The sequence below is a fragment of the Drosophila nasuta genome, chromosome X, assembly GCF_023558535.2.
Source record: "Drosophila nasuta strain 15112-1781.00 chromosome X, ASM2355853v1, whole genome shotgun sequence".
NCBI lineage: Eukaryota > Metazoa > Arthropoda > Insecta > Diptera > Drosophilidae > Drosophila > Drosophila nasuta.
This window is the reverse complement of record NC_083459.1, coordinates 27,908,564-27,927,271: the sequence shown is the minus strand read 5'-3', so window position 1 is coordinate 27,927,271 and position 18,708 is coordinate 27,908,564. Positions and strand designations below refer to the sequence as shown.

At 39.7% G+C, this 18,708-nt stretch overlaps 4 protein-coding genes across 7 annotated transcripts in view; 1 reads left to right on the top strand and 3 right to left on the bottom strand.

Moving 5' to 3' along the window:
- Nucleotides 1-18,708, top strand: part of LOC132796175 (uncharacterized) — a 332,334-nt gene that overhangs the window by 87,591 nt on the left and 226,035 nt on the right. The window lies entirely within an intron of this gene.
- Nucleotides 1-18,708, bottom strand: part of LOC132796178 (large ribosomal subunit protein eL30) — a 197,800-nt gene that overhangs the window by 103,109 nt on the left and 75,983 nt on the right. The window lies entirely within an intron of this gene.
- Nucleotides 1,957-5,186, bottom strand: LOC132796742 (forkhead box protein fkh-2). Its single transcript, XM_060808005.1, has 2 exons — nucleotides 4,609-5,186; nucleotides 1,957-2,083 (listed from the first exon to the last, which is right to left on the bottom strand). The coding sequence occupies exons 1-2, from the start codon at nucleotides 5,184-5,186 to the stop codon at nucleotides 1,957-1,959; spliced, it is 705 nt and encodes a 234-aa protein (XP_060663988.1).
- LOC132795994 (uncharacterized) overlaps nucleotides 12,093-18,708 on the bottom strand; it is a 55,340-nt gene continuing 48,724 nt past the window's right edge. For all 4 annotated transcript variants that reach the window (XM_060806987.1, XM_060806988.1, XM_060806989.1 and 1 more), the window contains exon 4: nucleotides 12,093-16,847. In XM_060806987.1, the coding sequence (XP_060662970.1) occupies nucleotides 12,394-16,641 (4,248 nt within the window). In that variant the 5' untranslated portion in view covers nucleotides 16,642-16,847 and the 3' untranslated portion in view covers nucleotides 12,093-12,393. The remainder of the gene's footprint in view (nucleotides 16,848-18,708) is intronic.

Sequence of the window (18,708 nt, the reverse complement as noted above, 5' to 3'; positions counted from 1 at the left end):
ATCAAAGACAAAGAGAAAGCTAAAACGAATTGCCGAAGTGCGATCCTACGAAGCCGAACATGTGTTCGTCTATTCACACTTCGTGCATGCTTCGTGACAGAAAAGCAAAAACAATTTCAAATGGAATGTCACCTTGGAAGTGCATACACACAAATCTGGAAGATGTATTTGTGATTACTCACCCTCTCATATTTGCACAGCCACTGCATATTGTATTTATTCATTTTGATTGTGGATTAACTGTATTAATTTATATTCTCATTCTAATACACTTATATTCACCAAAACAAAATAAGCACTAACTCACATTTTCAAATTTGGAATACTCCGTAACACATCACATTTAAAATCACTTATAAGAAAAAACGCACACACTTGTATTTCTCTGTTATGCACACATGAACAGCAAGGAGAAAAGGAATTAGAACGCGCGATTCACTAACACCAACGCACAACACACGAAGAATGTGAAGGAGAATTGCAAAGTGACGCCACGCAACTTTTTCACTCACTTTTTTTCTAGGTTGCGCAGTCGACAAATTAAGCAAAATTCACATCACACACGTATTTTACACTATTCACTTGTCGATATTTAATATGATTAACGATTTCGCGATGTTTAATTATTAATTAATCACTAGTTAAGCCAACTTAACGAATTTAAGTGCAAATGCAGCGCGGATCAAACATTTGCATTTGCACTCTGCGCTCGTCTGTCGCATACTGACTTAAGAGGGACATTAATGTTCCTTCCTATGCATTTCTGCAAAGAGCTTTCAAATGGACAATTTTGTTACAGAAAGGATCAAAATAGTCCAAAGTGGTCAATTATGTCAATGTCCCATAATGAAGAGCACCAAGTCAATTTTGAATTGGGGACTGCGATTGCAATTGGATGCGCGTTAGTCGAGTGCCGAACCAAATCGTTTGCTGATCTCAAGCAAAGGCAGTTTTCAAAGGATTTATTTGCATGTGTTGCAGACAAAAGCTGTTTGCGTTGCGTTGATTTAAGTTGAAACGCACTTTGATAGAACAGAATTAAATTCGTGTCTCACTTATTGTGAGTTGTTTGTTGACCAGGTTTATCTCAGTCTAGGCAGCTAAGCTTCTGTTATGCATAATTATGGCCAATTCGAAGGCTTAGCCAAGGCTTTTATGATTTACCATTCGCCTCTTAGCTACACCTGTCGCATGAGACCAGCCCAAAGAGTACACGAAAAACGAAAAAATGAAAAAAAAGTAAGCGAATGGTGAGGCCAAGAGTGTCATCATCATCAGCAGCATCTCGATAATGATCATCAGCATTATTATTATATTAATAATTATGAGCTAGAGTGCAGCTCGTAAGTTAATGCTAGCGGTCAATAGCATTGCAACTGGCAACTGGCAACTGGCAACAACGAACAACGGACAACGAACGAACAAATGGCTTATGAAAAGAGCTAATCTGATAATACAGAATTGAAAGGGGCGGTCACGGCACGAATTTTTGCTACACGCTCTCGATACTATGGGCCCACAGCTTAGAGTTCCAAGTTTTGAACCAGCGGACAACGAAGCACAGAAAAAAACCTGCAACCTGCAACCTGGGACTTATTTTGCGACGATTGACGATGACGATGGCGAGATGGCAACAACAATAACAACAACGACGTCAACTGCAGTGCACCAACATCATCATCATTATGATCTTCATCATCATCATCATCATCATATAGTGCAGCTCTCATGCGAGCATAAGACAAAAAAAAAGCTGAAAAAAAACAGAAGGGATCGATCGCTTGATCGGACAGCGAAATTGCATTTGTCTGCAGCAGCACTCGTACTTATTATTGCCGAGGCAACAGCAACAACAGCAACAGCAACAGCAGCAACATACTATAGATTGTAGAGTAGAGTTTGCCCATAATGTTAGCAGCAGGTAAAGTGCACAAAGCTAAAGCCAATGTCGAAGTCTCAGTCGATGTCGATGTCGAGAGTACATGCCTTGGACATGCATAATGACGAGAAGCCGCCGACATTGTGCTTGCCACATGCGGCATGTTGCTGCTGCTGCTGCTCGTAATCTGTTGCAGATTGGCGTCTGAGCAACAGATGTCAATAATTCAAGACCCAATAGCGGTAGTAAACTAGTGTACTGTACAGTAGAGCTCATACACAGCACAACAGCAAGTATTCGGGGGAGGCGAGATCTTAATTTTGGGTTTCGTAGAATCTCTGACCAAACTCTGAGCAGACTCTGATCTCTAACATCACAATAAACTAGAGCAAAGGCTTCAATTTATTGCTAGACTGAAGCCAAAGATAGTATAGCGAGCGCTGTGGAATTTTGCCACAATCTTAGAATATGAATATATCGTCACAAGGTCAATGAATTTCAAAAAGATTAATGCAGTTCAACAAAAACAATGTAACGAACACAATTTAATAAATTTTGTTTAGCGTAAAAAGGATTAACAAAGAAATTCATAGTTATTTCTGGCGCACTTTCTTTCGAATATAATATTCAATATTTATTATGAACTTATTTAGCCAAGGCAAAAGCCCACTCAACAAAATCCTTTCCATACACACTGATAAGCATCTATAATTCGGTTCGATCAACGAACGCTTTGGTTCAGCACTCGACTAACGCGTACCCAATTGCAATCCCCAAATGTTTACACATTGATTTGGTGCACTTTATTGTATTGACATAATTGACCACTTTGGACTATTTTGATCCTTTCTGTAACAAAATTGTCCATTTGAAAGCTCCTTGCAGAAATGCATAGGAAGGAACATTAATGTCCCTCTTAAGTCAGTATGCGACAGACGAGCGCAGAGTGCAAATGCAAATGTTTGATCCGCGCTGCATTTGCATTTAAATTCGTTATAATGGCTTAGCTAGTGATTAATTAATAATTAAACATCGCAAAATCGTTAATTATATTAAAAAATCGCAAGTGAATAGTGTAAAATACGTGTGTGATGTGAATTTTGCTTAATTTTTCGCCTGCGAAATCTGGAAAAAAGTGAGTGAAAAAACGGCGTGGCGTCACTTTCCAATTCTCCTTCACATTCTTCGTGTGTTGTGCGTTGGTGTTAGTGAATCGCGCGTTCTAATTCCTTTTTCTCCTTGCTGTGCATGTGTGCATAATAGAGAAATGCAAGTGTGTGCGTTTTTTTTTCTACTTTTTTTTTGTAAGTGATTTTAAATGTGATGTGTTACGGAGTATTCCAAATTTGAAAATGTGAGTTAGTGCTTATTTTTTTGTAATTTGTTTTTGGTGAATATAAGTGTATTAGAATGAGAATATAAATTAATACAGTTAATGCACAATCAAAATGAATAGATACAATATGCATTGGCTGTGCAAATATGAGAGGGTGAGTAATCACAAATATACATACATACATATATGTTACATACATACATCTTCCAGATTTGTGTGTATGCACTTCCAAGGTGACATTCCATTTGAATTTGTTTTTGCTTTTCTGTCACGAAGTGTGAATAGACGAACACATGTTCGGCTTCGTAGGATCGCACTTCGGCAATTCGTTTTAGCTTTCTCTTTGTCTTTGATTCTAAGCAATTTAAGCATGCGCTCAAATTGAGTTTTGCACGTGCAATTATTTCTCTTAAGCGCGTGTGGAAAGAGAAATTAAGTGTGCTGAGCGCCTCACTGGCTTACAATGGCAAATGCTTACTAAAGCTTAGTGTTGTATTCTCTTAAAGACATTTAAGCAATATACTTCTTCTACTTCTTATTCTTCTCTTGATTATTTTCTTAAGCTGATTAGGTTCATTAGACTGTTGTCTAGTATTTATAAATAATTCTTTAAAATAAAAGAATGTAATGTGTTTTTTTTGGTAATATATTTATTGTAAACTATAAAAAAATACACTGCAGACTTAAACTAATTAATTATAGTGAGCTAATATTAATATTACAGTATGCGTTAGGAAGAGTTCTCGGCTGGATTGAAAGTTAAAAGCAACGCGTTCTACGCCTTAAAAGTAGCTAAAGTTGAACTTGTCTTGGTTTGTATTACGAGGCGTATGCGTAATATTGTTGCGATTGTGGCACGTTTAATATAATGTGAGTGCGACTTTAACGCCACAGCAGACACTCGGCTGGTTGTCGCAGCCATTTGCCGGCATAAGCAGCAGCAGCAGCAGGGCCATAAGGTTCAACATGTTGCTGTTGTTGTTGTTGTTGTTGTGGCAGATAATAATTGTGTTGATATTGCTGTTGTTGCTGGTAGTAATTGCTGTGGTTGCTGCTGTGCCGAGGTTGAAGCTGCTGCTGTTGCTGCTGTTGATGGTAATACAGTGATAAGCTGCTCTGCTGTTGCTGTTGCTGATGCTGGTAGCGATATGCTGCTGCTGCTGTTGCTGCTGCTGTGGCAGCTGCCGTTGCAGTTGCATGTTGATTGCTCTGCAACATCAATAGATGTTGCTGCTGTTGTTGATGTTGTGCTGTTGCTGCTGCTGCTGCTGTTGTTGTTGTTGTTGTTGTTTCAGGCATGATGGGAAAGTAGCTGGCATGCAGTTGAGGCTGTGGCTTAAAGAGCTGAGCATAGAACGCAGCAGCCGGCTGATAAGGATGCATTGCAGCATACGCCGCTTTGCCATGTCCTTGCAACATTCGACTGTTGTTGCCGCCGCTGTTGTTGTTGTGGTTGCTGTGGTTGTTGGTGCGTCGCAAACGTCCCGTTGTCTCGCCAATGGTCAAATCATCGGCATACGGATCCAATGCCCAATAGTGACCACGTCCTGGATCATCCAAAGCACGCGGCACACGCACAAAACACGGATTCAAACTCAAATTGTGGCGTATGGAATTCTGCCACACACTTTTGTGATTCTGATAGTAGGCAAAATTATCGGCAATCCATTTGCAAATGCCGCTCAATGTCAAACGCTGGTCGGGACTTCGTCTAATGGCCATCACAATCAATGCGCTGTATGTGAAAGCTGGCTTCTCATTTGATTTTGATTGAGTGTTTGTTGGCGTTGCATCATCCGAGGATGAGGAGGCGGAGGAGGATGAGGCAGGACTCGAGCTCACACTGCGATAGTATTCAGTTGACTTTTCACTTTGTTGTTGTTGCTTGTTGTTGTTGTTGCTATTGTTGTTGTCATCCGCCAGCAGCGAACGTATCGAGAAACTAGATTGAAAAACTGTCGATGTATCCATCTTAATTATTCTTATTTCACTCTGCGATCTTTACACTTTCAGTTGCTTCACTTGACTGTGACACTTTCTGCTGTTGCATGCATCATTTATACTCCTCTTGATCCTGATTAGAGAGAGAGAGAGAGAGAGAGAGAGAGAGAGCTAGAAAGTAGAGAGAGCACCGAGATCAATGCGAGATCAATGGAAAGCCAAAGCCGGTCGGATTCATTCATTGATCCCCAAAGGAACAAGCACGAAATGGGATTAGTCAATCGCCTCATATTTCGGCAAATTGGATTATCATCTGATTACTACCTGCCGCCCACTCCGCAACACCCCGCACACCCATCTACTTAGCGTGTACCTTCACCTTCCTCTCTGTTCCTCTGTAATCTGTAATCTTTAATCTGTTATCTGTAATCTGTGTAACCCTTTTTGGCCTGGCTTTGTCAATTCGCGAAATGTTTGTAAATGTTCGCAGTTTTGTCGTCTTTAGTAATTTTCCATCATTGCGGCTTATGATTGTTGATCTCAATACTATTTCTCTTTAAAATTTGTATATCGAACTCGCGAATTGCACTTTTGGGAGTTTGTTCTTTTATTCTAGCTTTTCCATTCCTTTAGTAGCTGAAATAAAACGAGGTTCTAGAAATAAATTTAAAAGGATCAAATGATAAAGTATTAATCTAATGAAATTTAGTTTCATAATTGCTATACAAACACGAAAGAAAGCTAAAGTCGAGTGTGTTCAACTGTGAAATATTCTCTACTCATTTTCAATTAAACAATATACAAATACACCAAGAAATATACCACAAAAATACTAAAATATTCTAAAATATGTCTATATTCGGTATATTTATATAGTACTATATTCGAAATATACCATATCGTAAAAAATATACCAAATTGTCAAATATACAATTGTTGTAGATGGCTTTTCATGCCAAAAACAACTTCTATAATTTTAATCTGATCGCAAACAAATTTTCAGGAATCTCAAATTAAATTTTGAAGCAAAACTCAATTTTTGTATTTTTGAAAACTTCGTTTAAGTTGCATTACAAAATGATGGTACATTTTTCTTATGATGATTTTTAAGATTTATCGGAGAGCATTTCTTAAATCAATATGTGATGTTAAATTTGTACCAAAATGGTTAATTCTTAAATCAAGATTAGAATTCAACAAAAATACTAGATTGATTGATTACTAATATACAACTGAATGACAGAATGCGCAAATGAAATCATAAAATGGTAAAATAATAAATAAATAATAGAACAATAAAACATATTACAATATTTTGTATATTTTTTAATAATATTTTTGGTGTTAAAACTATAAGATGATTTCTTATTATTAGTAAGAACTTGGTTGTTATATTAAATGTTCTCGAAATCAAAATGTTTTTGACGCCTTTTTAAGGCCTAAATTCTTAGAACTAAGTCCAAAATGATTTTTGAAATTTTTTTTCATTAGAATATTAAATATACATGAATAAAATATAAATTAATAATAATAATAAAATAATAAAATATATATATATATAATAAAATAATAAAATATATTATATAATTTTGATTCAAGGTTTTTTTGATCTTAGCACCTTTCATTTCTGACCATTTGCTAGGAACGTGACTTTTAAATGTCGTATTATATTACTTTTATAAAGTATTTAGTTGAGTTTATTTTTTGCTAATGTGTTTAACCCTTTAATGCTGGAGCCCTGAATAAATGGTGTTTAGCATGTGAAATCGTATCGTATGTGATATTTTTGCGATGTGAATCAACGGCTGACAGACTGACTGGCAAGGTCCTCGGCTAACAAATTAGTTGCAGTTGGCTGGAGTGCGAGTAGATTATCAGTATTTTGGCCCGAAACACATCTCTCTCTCTCTCTCTCTCTGTCTCTCGCCTCTTCCTTTTCTTTGCACCGTTAGTGAATAGCACAATTGCACAACTCTGTTGTGTTCTCTACTTTTCTATTTTGTTGTGTTGTTGTTGTGTTCTATTCTGTGTTGTTGTGTAAAATACATTTGCCGGAACCCGTAAAGAGTGAGTCTCCCCCTCTCTCTCTCTCTTCCCATATATTGGATTGCTGCCACACCTCTGTCTATGTGTGGCAAAGTATTTTTTGCCACCCACTTTTGCCACAGGGGACGAACGCAAAACTTAACAATTGCACTGCATTATCCATGGCACATCCACAAGGCGTCCATATATACAGAGGAGTACACAGACAATGTATCTACTAAATGTATACTATATAGTATATGAGGAGGGTGTCTCTATATACTAGAGGATGCCGACCGATATTTACCTGTCGACTCTTTGGCACATACTCGCCAATTGTCTGTGTACTTATTATGTAATACACATATCGCACACTCGTTGCACTCACATATCCTCAAGTTGAACTGCGTATACCCTGTACTTTTATTCAACTGATACGTGGTATATACATTTTAACTCCTATTATGCCAAATATTGTGATTCTATTTAAGACATTACAAATTACATTATTTAGATGTATAAGTTTATTGCCCAATCTTGAAATTCAAGATCATAATCTTATTTAAAGAATGGATAAAACCTATAAATTGAACCATCAAGATAAAAATTCAGACTGTTTAAAATAAAATACTATTTACAATTAATATACGAAACAAGCAAAAAACTTTTAAATTCAAGATCTTTTCGATATTAAAATAAGATTATTGAATCTTAAAACAAAGATTGAAGAAGGAAATCTTGATTTGATACCTAAAAATCTTGTTTCAAGACGATATAGCCATGTACGTCCGTCCGTCTGTCCGTCCGTCCGTATGAACACCTAGATCTCAGAGACTTTAAGAGATAGAGATGTAATTCTTTTTCAACAGCACTTACACGCAAATTGGTATATACAATAATACTTATTGTTTTTATTATTCCTGTTTTGGTTAAGATATTAAAGAAATTCTTTTGAATGGAAAAAATGCAAGCTTACTACGTGTCTTAGTAGCTTTGGCTGATAATCTGGCATATTTTGTACTACCAAATATACCAAATACATCCTTTGGCATATGTGTTAAGTATTTTTGTGGCATATTTTTAAATAAACTGCACCGTTTTGCTTTTATTCAGAATACGTAATGAAAATGATTTACTTTTGCTATCTAAAAGAAATTGGAATATTGATAATATAATCTTTAATCTTTTTTTTTTATGTGACTATCGTACTGATTTGAGTGTAGTAAAACGTATTTAACTGACATGAATTATCACAACAAAATACAGGATATCTGTGCGTTGAGCAATGCACTCGAAATTGTCAGTTGCATTTGTGTTTGCCTAGAAAGCGTTGCGACGAGCTCCCATAAAATGCCAAACACGCTCATTAGTTTTTGTTGTGAGTGTGTGTGTGTGTGTGTGAGTGTGTGTTTAGCTTGGTTACTGTTTGGAGGCCTTGTTGGGAAACTAAAAGAGAAAGAGACGAGAAGCAAAAACAGTGCTGAATTGCATTGCTCTACAACTATAAAGCAGGCTGTAAACAAAAGCCAAATTGCATTTGGAACAAGATTATCCATGTCATAATGTCATATCTAGCTGCGGGCTGAAAGTGTGTGTGTGTGTGTGTGTGTGTGTGTGTGTGTAATTGCATTTGCAATTGTATATGTGTGTGTGTATAACTGTCGCCAGCAACTGCATGTGAGGCAGACAAGATAGAAAGATACATTTGTATGTCTCTTTTTTTTTCGGGCTTGCAATAAAGTAGCTAATGAAATGCAGAGTATGTATGGGTGTCTCTCAGTGTGTGTGTGTGTGTGTGTGTGTGTGTGTGTGTGTGTGTGTGTGTGTGTGTGTGTGTGTGTGTGTCTGTGTGTGTACCACCATATGGTGTATGTAAGCTGCAAGTGTAAGGATAATATGTAAGCAGGAGCAAAAGGCAAAAGGGAGACATACATGTTGCCCTGTGGTGCACTACACTACGGATATCAAGTTGTTGTTGTTGTTGTTGCTGCGTGTCCTGCAGGCTTAACGATAACATTGTGGCAATTTTATTTGCCCACACAATCTGTTGTTATATATGTTATGTGGCGGCGGAGACTTTTGCCAACCGGAAGGAAGAGAACGAATTTCAGCGGAAGGAAACACTAAAATGTTACTTTAAATAAATTGCACTACACAACACAACACACACACTCTCTCTCTCTCTCTCTCTCTCTCTCTCTCTCTCTTCTGTGTGTATTATTTTCTCCTAAGGGAGGCCATTGCATTGGTAATGGCGTCGCTGTCTCGACCCAGGGGTGACATGGACAACCACAAAAGCTATCCAACAGCAAAGGACGAGTACAGATAGCAACTATTCCTTACATTGTATTATGTATCTAGATACAACATTGCATTGCAACACCCTTTTGTCTCACACACATGTGTAGAATGCATTTCATTTATTTGGAGTAGGAGATAGAGAGAGACAGAGAGGGAAAGAAAGGGAGATGGAGCGACACACTAGTGTGGCGAAAAATTTACGAGCCCGTTTTTAATCGATCTAAAATTAAAATCGCATGCCTAGCAACACCCCCAAAAAAGAAAAGAAAGGAAAAAGAGAGACAGCCTTTTCCTCGCTTTGTGTTTGGCATCCTAATAAGCATCTAGCCCATAGTTTTTTAACGACTATCCGACCATTTGCAATTATCTATGCAATTTTCCGAGCACAGGTTGTTTATTACCTGAAGCCTGAAGAGACATGAACGAGAAATTATATTTTTTTTTGGTCATTCAATTGATAATAAAAAATGTAAAATGCGAGAAATGTTGAATATGTTTTGCTTGATCAAACTACACAGAAAAATAAAGCTTTAATATCAAGAATGAAATTTTTAGTCAAGATTAAATAATACCTATAATGTCAAAATAAAACCAAGAAGGTTTATTCTTAAATATTTTCTGTCTTCTTCTTTATTTACAATCTGCTGTTAGACAATAAGTTAATTGTATAATTAATAAATTTTAAATTAACCAATATATAAGATTTCCAATGAGCCCTGCCATTTTTTTTATATATATATAATATAGCATCTTATCAGTTGGATGATTCTTAAATTAAGATCAAAATTCTGGAAAATTTATAGATCTGGTCCAATCTTGAAATTAAAGATTAAAAATTGTATTTTTATGAATGGAAAAATTTCAAAACTGAACCAAAAATCTGTAATCAGGTCCAAACGCGTGAAATCTTAGATTGATTGATAAAAATAAAGGAAAAAAAAAACAGATTTATGTGTCGAGCACACTCTACTGTAGCTTTTTACTTGTTTTAATATATATTTCATAAACTTCTATGTATGTATTATGTTGTCTAATTTGTATAAGTATTTATTAGTTGCAATTATAGCACTTACACATTTTTAATATACGAACTGACTAGAGATTGAACCCAAGACCATCGACCACACATCACAATGAATTGGAACATTTCTACTTACTAAGCCAACAGCAACAACATCAATATTTAAGTTCTAATTTTCAAGGAAGGGAATTCAAACATTTAAAGAATCAAGAACAAAAATTCTTAAATTTGAGATCTGTACAATCTTAACACAAGATTTTTTAATCTGATCGATGATTGAAGAACAAAATCTGGTTTTAAGATTTTGTTAGCCTAAAAATCAAAATTTAAGATTTTGTTACTCGAAAAATCTAAATTGAAGGTTTTTTTTAAGATCCAAAATATCTTAAATCAATATTTGCAACATTCTTTTCAATCTAGAATAAAACATTATTGAAGCAAAGTTTTCATCTTAAAAAAGATTTTTATTAAATTTAAATTGCTAATTTAGCATACTCATCTTGATTGAAGATTTTTGTCTCTGTAATTTCTCTATTTGTGGAATAACTTTTGATTAGACATACAACTTGGGAATCGTGCTGTAAAATTGTTTTTCAATATTGAAAAGTTGACAATCCCGGTTTCGATTTCAGTTGTTAGCACAATTTGAATTTACATTTTGATTAGACAACGGATGATATCCTTGTTTTGCATTGAGTTCATCTTTTCACTTCAGAATCCAGAAAGTTCTTTATGAAGTGCTAAAAAAAAATTCCCTCGATGTAAAATAAAAACTCGATAGTTTAATGTTTTTCATGATATTTTTATTGCAAACATATATAGCTTAAATATGAGTTGAAGGTATTTGCCTGGTTACTGCTTCAGAACTATCCCACTATTATTATGATACTCTTAAAGATTCTCTCTCTCTCGCTCTCTTGTAAATGAAAACACAACACATACTCACACAAAAAAAAAAACTACACACACTGTAAAATGTAAATAAAAATAATCAGATCATATCAATTGTTGAGTTGATGTTTTTTTTTTTTGTGTTTTTGTGAAAGCATTTCGTTAGTTTGTTTCGTTGACTCGTAAGTTTCTTTCTTTATTAAATATTTAAATATGTTTTTTTTTTTTATTTTTACTGTTTTTTATATTATACAATATACTGTTTCGAAGGGGAGAGGAGGCGCGATAGCAGTACGATTCTTTCACAAAAAAAAGTGCATACAACACCATTTTATTCGTTTTTGCGATTTGGAGAGTTTTTTTTGGGGTGATGTATGCGCTTAGAGGCTAATTGCTTACATAATCGAGTATCACTAACAATATATATCGTTATCGTTATCGTTATCGTTATATTAATGCAGTTTATCAATCAGTTATTATATCAACTTTTTTTTTTTGTTGCGCTTTTTATTCAATTCTCTACAAATTTTTTACGCTTGTACACAAAACAACAGTTTTTTATAAATATAAGATAAAAAAAAAAAAAAAAAAATTATACATATATATATATAGATTCGGGGAGGCGGGGTTAGGAGGGGTTTTCTTTTCCATCATCATCGCTATATCGATATCGTTATCGATAGCTATACGTATGTGTATATATATATATAGAAAAAAAATGCTAGTTGATCCATCTAATATTTGATATTAGCCTAGTAAAAGTATTATTATTATTATTATATGTTTGTAATTATTAATGTAGCTGAACTGTTGTTATCGATTTATCGATATATGTTTATGAGCAATGCTTGTGTAAGTCCTAAGTTTTTTTTTTCGGTTTTTTTTTATACTTTTTTGATACTTTTTTTTTGTTGTTTGTAGCCTGCCTGAAGAATATTGCGTGAAGAGAATTCAATGATAAAATGCCAGCGCCTTGGCATAGTAAGAGGTACATGGTGGTCATGATATGCGATCCGGCGATTGCCGTTGATTCTGCCCTCCGTCGCTGCTGTTTCCCCCCTCCTCTCCACCCGCTGCCACCGCCACAGCAGCTGCTGCAGCCGCCGCCGCTGCCGCCGCCGCAGCTGCAGCCTGCAAATGCAACTGATTGTAATCGGATGAAGTGTTATTATTATTATTGGTATTGCTATTGTTATTGTTGTTGTTGTTGTTGCTGCTGCCCACTGGTGGTGTGATCGAGTGCTGGGAATTCGAATCGGATGAAGTGCGTCGACAGAAGGGCGCCAACATGTGCGGCGTCAAGTGGGGTGGGAAGCGAGGCAAACGTGGCAGGCCATGGAAGAGCAACGGATTGCCGCCGTGATGCGAATGCGAATGCGGATGCGGATGTTGATTGAGCAACAGTCGAGGATCGCTGGCAGCGGCAGCAGCCATAAGTGGCTCCCCGAAGCCGCCACCGAAGCGATGTTGCAACGCCTCAAAGCACAACGGCATGCTCAGGCCATGCGCATGGGCGCCAGCGCAAATTCTGGCCAAGATCTCGGCCTGAAGTGCCGAACCAGCAGCTGCAAATTGCTGTTGTTGTTGCTGCTGCTGTTGCTGCTGTTGGTGTTTGCTGCTGTTGCTGTTGTTGCTCCCGTTGTTGCTGCTGTTGTTGCTCCCGAGCGACATCAGTTCGAGCAGCGGCACATCGGGGGGCAAGAACACGGCAGACGATTGCTGCAGCTCATCGCTGCTGGTCGAGAGGAGTTTGCGATGCAAATTCTGATTGGAACTGTGGCGATCGCGGCTGCGTTTCGAGGGGAAGGCGGCGTTGCAGCCATCGATGTTGCACTTGTGATGCAGCTTCAGGTGCACGCTCTGATAGTGCGTCTTCAGGTGGAAGTGATTTTGAAAGATGTCGCCACAGGCGGTGCACTTCAGGGGATTCTCCTTATCGATGGGGACTTCGGGTTCCGGCTCGGGTTCAGGTTCGGGTTCGGGTTCCGGTTCAGGTTCGGGTTCGTGCTCCGCTTCGGGTTCCGGTTCGTGTGGCGGTGCGTGTTGCGGTTCAGCCGCTTGCTTGTCAGTCAGTATAATGTTGTTGTTGTTGTTGTTGTTGTTCAGGGGCCCCTCATCGTCCCCCAGGAGTTCCTGCTTGATGCGCATATAACGATTCTCAGCATCAACCTCGTCGAGGTCATCCAACGGCTCCTGCTTGATGTGCGACACGCTGCTGGCGGACAGGTCCAAAGTACCTGAACCGGTTAGCGGTGCTTCTCTTTCCCGAACCGGTTCCGATTCCGATTCCCGTTCCCTTTCCGTTCCCATTTGCGGACGTTTCGCTGGCTCCTCGTCGTCGAGCTCCGTTTTAATCTGTGGCTTGGCATCGCTGGTGGTGTAGGGCGTCAGCGGTGGCGATGGTATCGCCTTGGTGGACTCGCTGCTGGCGCTGTTGCTGCCGCTCATCAGCACCTCAGCTTCTTTGGCTACATTCAGCTCACGCTCCGGTATACGATCCGGTATGCGTTCCGGTACTCTTTCCTCTTCCCCACGTTCCGTTTCGTTGTTGAGTTTCAGTTTCTTGATCGACAAATCGGCGGCAACATCGTAATTGTCCAGCGATGAATTGTCACAGGAATTCTCATCGGATTGCACCGCGGTGCAACGCACAGGATTTTGACTTTTGCGCTTCCGCTTGCCCATCATCAGCAGCAAGGCGGCCGATTGACTGTCCGATGTCGTCGTCGATTGCTGTTGCTGTTGCTCTTTGGTTTGACTCTGACTCTGACTCAGACTGAGGCTCAGACTGTGAGCGTGACTTAAACTGTGACTGTGACTGTGGCTCGAGATGGCCGAGGTGGAACGCTCATCGCTCTCATTATCGTGATCCTTGTCGGGCAAACTATCGTCGAGTTCATCGCCGACGACAACAATGCCACCATCCTCACCATCGGGATCATCGTCCTCATCATCATCCACATCGTCCTCATCGTCGTCATCATCATCCGTTGGCATATGTATGCCCACCTCAAGTATCTCATCATCATCATCGTCCACATCGTCGACATCATCGTGATCGTGATGTCGCATCGCAGCCGCTGCAGCAGCAGCAGCCGCAGCCGCTCCCCCAGCTCCAGCGCCGCCTTCGTAACGTCCCAACATGCCATTGCTATCGAGATAGCTACGCTGCAAATGATATTCCTGACCATGTTTGAGGTCCATTCCCCCGCCGCCGCCACCTAGAGCGGCATGATGCCTTAAGTCCGGCGGTGGCGTTAAAAGCGGAAAACTTCCGAAAGGTCCGAGACCGGCCATGATGCCATTCGGTGCCTGCAAGAGCAACGGATGCGGTTGGGCGCTGCGTCCGTCATGCGGTGAGATTTTGCGACGCAAATGCGGTGAATGGAGCTTGGGATTCGGATTGGCGCTGTGACGATTTCGCGATCTCCTCGAACTAAACATCATGCTGCAACCGTCCACGGTGCATTTGTGCATCTCCCGCAAATGCACCGCCGAAAAGTGAATCTTCAGCGCTCCCTTGTCGCAAAAGGTCTTCAGACATACGTTGCATTGGACGCGTTTCTTCCCGGTAACCGGATTGATGAACTGTGTGCCCAAATTCGCTGGCATTGAGCCCCACTGACGCTTGCTGCCGCTGTTGCTGCCGCTGCTGTTCCCCGGCGAATGTCCCGACTTGCGACTCGCTCGCAATCCCGAGCTGGCAGCCAAAGCGAGTCGCGTCATTCGTTGCGATGAAACGGAATTGCTGCTGCTGTTCGAACTGTTGTTGTTCGGCGTACTTTGTGTTGTTGTTGTCGTTGAGGAACTGCTCGATTTGGATTTGTTGTCGTCGTGCGGTGATGTTGCTGCCGCACGTTGTTGTGGTTGCTGCTGCTGCTGCTGGTGATGCTGATGATGATAGTGATGACTGTGACTGTGACTGTGACTGTTCACGGGCGAGTGACGATTGTGTTCGCTATTCGATTGCTGCTGTTGCTGTTGTGACTGTTGCTGTGGCTGCTGCTGGGAGTTTGCTTGCTGTGGCGATTGCTGGCAATCCGATTGCTGTTGCGTCGCTGTCGCTGGCGGTGGTGGCGGCGGCGGTGGCGGTGGCAAATGATATGGCAACGGATGTCCGGCCATTGCCATTGCGCTAAAGAATTGATTACTTTGCGCCGCTGCCGCCGCCGCAGCGGCTGCTGCTGCCGCTGCTGCTGCTGCTGCGGCAACAGCAGCACTCTTTTCGCTCGGCGTTGTTGCCTCGCTGATGCGTCGTCGTGCCTGCGCCAACACCGCAGCCTGTTGCAGCTGATGATGGTGCGTGTGATGCGAATGGGGATGCGGATGGGCATGGGGATGCGTATGGGGGGGAAGCGGATGTTGATGTGGATGGTGTTGGGCATAGTCGCTGGCCGTTGATGGCGGTGGCGCGTTGGCGAATGCATTGATTTTGCGAAAATCAAATGGTTGCATATTCTGCAGATCGCTCAGCGGATTCAATTGGGCTGTGCTCATGCTCGTCCGCTCTAGCGATGTTGGCGATGTTGTTGTCGCGCGTTGCTCACCAACTGTAGTTGTTGCTGTTGTCACTGCTGTGGGCGGTGGTGAGACGGAGTTGGGTGGCGGGTGGCGAAAATAGGTGGCGGAGAGCTTTTGATGCAGCTGCGACTGCAGGTGCAAAAAGTGTGCGCTCATGCACTGCGATTGTGTGGGCGACAGTAACTGTGACTGCGCTTGTAACTGCGACTGCGACTGTAACTGTGACTGTAACTGTGACTGGGACAGTAACTGTGACTGTGACAGTAACTGTGACTGCGAGTGCAAGTGCAACTGCGTTTGTAACTGTGACTGCAGCTGTAACTGTGACTGTAACTGTGACTCCGTTTGCAGCTGTAACTGTGACGCATGACGCGTCGTTCCCGTTGCTGTTGTTGCTGTCGTTGTTGTTGGCGGCGAGCTGCGTCGACTTGGTGTCATAACCATGGGACTGCTGCCGCTCAAACGCTGCTCAACTGCTTCACTCGATTGCTGCTGCTGCTGCTGCTGCTCCCTGAAATGCTGCTCCAGCTGCTGTTGTTGTTGTTGTTGTTGTTGTTGCTCATGTCCCACAAGCGGCGGCGGCGGCAGCAACGAATATCGATAACTGCCCAGCAGCAATGCCGTGTAATCCGTGTCGCAGATTTTGCTTTGCAGCTGTTGATGTTGATGCGAATGTTGATGCTGATGTTGATGTTGATGCTGATGTTTCTCTTGGCCAATATTCATCAAGGCTTCGACTCGCGTTTTGTTTGCAATTTAATTGTGATATAGACTAGATGATCAAATATATATATATATATATATATATATATATAGAAAAATGGTGTATATATACAGATATAGAGCTAGGGTGTATATATCTTCTATAAGTTCCGTTGTTGTGCTAATTGCTAATTGATTCGTTGTCCGTTGGATTCCAATTGAACTGGTTGCTGAAATGATAAGAAACGAAAATATTGCAATTAGTGACGATCGATAAATGTTATGTACATTTGCATTTGTAACGGAAATCGATTCAAACATTAGTATATTTCAGTGTTAGTATATTTCTATATACTAAATATGTTTTACAGCAATTAATGATGATTGATAAAAGTTGCATTGCTTCATTCAAATTACAAGGTTTAAATAAAGTAAGTCATCATAAAAGCTAGATTGGATTGGAAAAGCGAAATTCGAAGCTAGAAAAGATTTTTGGTAATAATAAATAATAATAAATATTGTCTTTTTGATTGCAATTAGACAAAAGTGTGGAAGTTATTTAAGAAATTGATTTGTATGGCTAACAACGCCTACTTACTGCTGGGCGATAATTAGGTATATTTTTTACTGTATGGTATATTTTGAGTGTACTAGTGTATCAATATACCAAATACAACCTGTGGTGTATTTTGAATGTTGTACTGTATAAATTTTAGACTTTGGTATATTTTTAGTATTTTTGTGGTATATAGATTGAGCTATTGCAATAGGGTCATTATTGCTTTGGCTGATAATCTAGTATTTTTTACACTCTATGGTATATGATATATTGAATGCAGTAATCTATTAATATTGGGTATATTTTTAGTATTTTTGCGGTATATTTTAATAATAATACCTTATTATTTTGCTCTTATACGACATACGGGTATCTAACAGTCTAGCACTCCCGACTGTAGCCGTCCTACACGTTTAAGAAATAGTTTTGTATGACAAAAAACGCCTACTGCAATTTGATCTTAGCTGCTTTGGTTGACAGTGTGGAAGGTTTAATACTCTATGGTATATTTTGAATGCAGAACTAAATCAATATACCAAAATTAGCATTTGGTATATTTTTCATATTTATTTGGTATATTTTCAGTATATTACCGGAATACGGTTTTATAAGATATGGGTAGTAGGTACTTTCTTACTTGTTACTTATGAAAGTAAATCGCTTCTTTTTTTTGTTGTGTTCTAAGATGCTTGCCACATTCACCAGATATAAATTTAATTTGCATACTTAAACTTTATATTTGAATACTCATCTTTTATTACAAATTAAGCAGCAAACTTATAAAATGGCATACAGTCAATTTAGTTAACTTAATCAAAAGACTATTTACATTACTCGAAATGGATTTCAATGTCCACGATATTCCTGTTAGTCGGTCATACCCACAAACGTGAGAGTATGCAAGAAAATAATGCTAATAACCGACTTGTTGTGAACTAAACTGTTAACCCCATTATTTATGCCATTAGTAACCAAAATAAATGAATGTTTATCATGGTCAATGCTGTAGGTAGACGATAGCTCAACTCTTCTCTTCTCTTGCTATCTCTCTCGCACTGTGATGAGCAGGTTCTTCGCCTGCTGCTGCTGCTGTTGCTGTTGCTGCTGTCACTGTTGCTGTTGTCGTTCACGACACGATGAAACATTTGTCCACAACTCTGAGGCGCGATGATGCTCAAGGAGTTCCACCGAAAACGCCTAACGAAGTGGCCCCGAAAGAGACCTCCCAAGTGTGCGTGTGTGCCAGTGTGTGTGTGTGTGTAAATATGATTATTTAAAAGAAAAATAAGAATAATGATGTGACAAATTCTGAGTGGACACTTGAACAATTTCGAGAGCGAAACGGCGCGTCGCATCGTCGCAACAGACCGAGAGTGGACAACAACCGGGCGGCGTGACAAGACAATGTACTCATATTCATACTCATATTCATACTCGTATTCATACTCATACTATACACACTCGTCGCAAACAACACTCACACACTCGTGCAGTGAGTGAGTGGCCAGTGCCAATACAACAACAACACGATG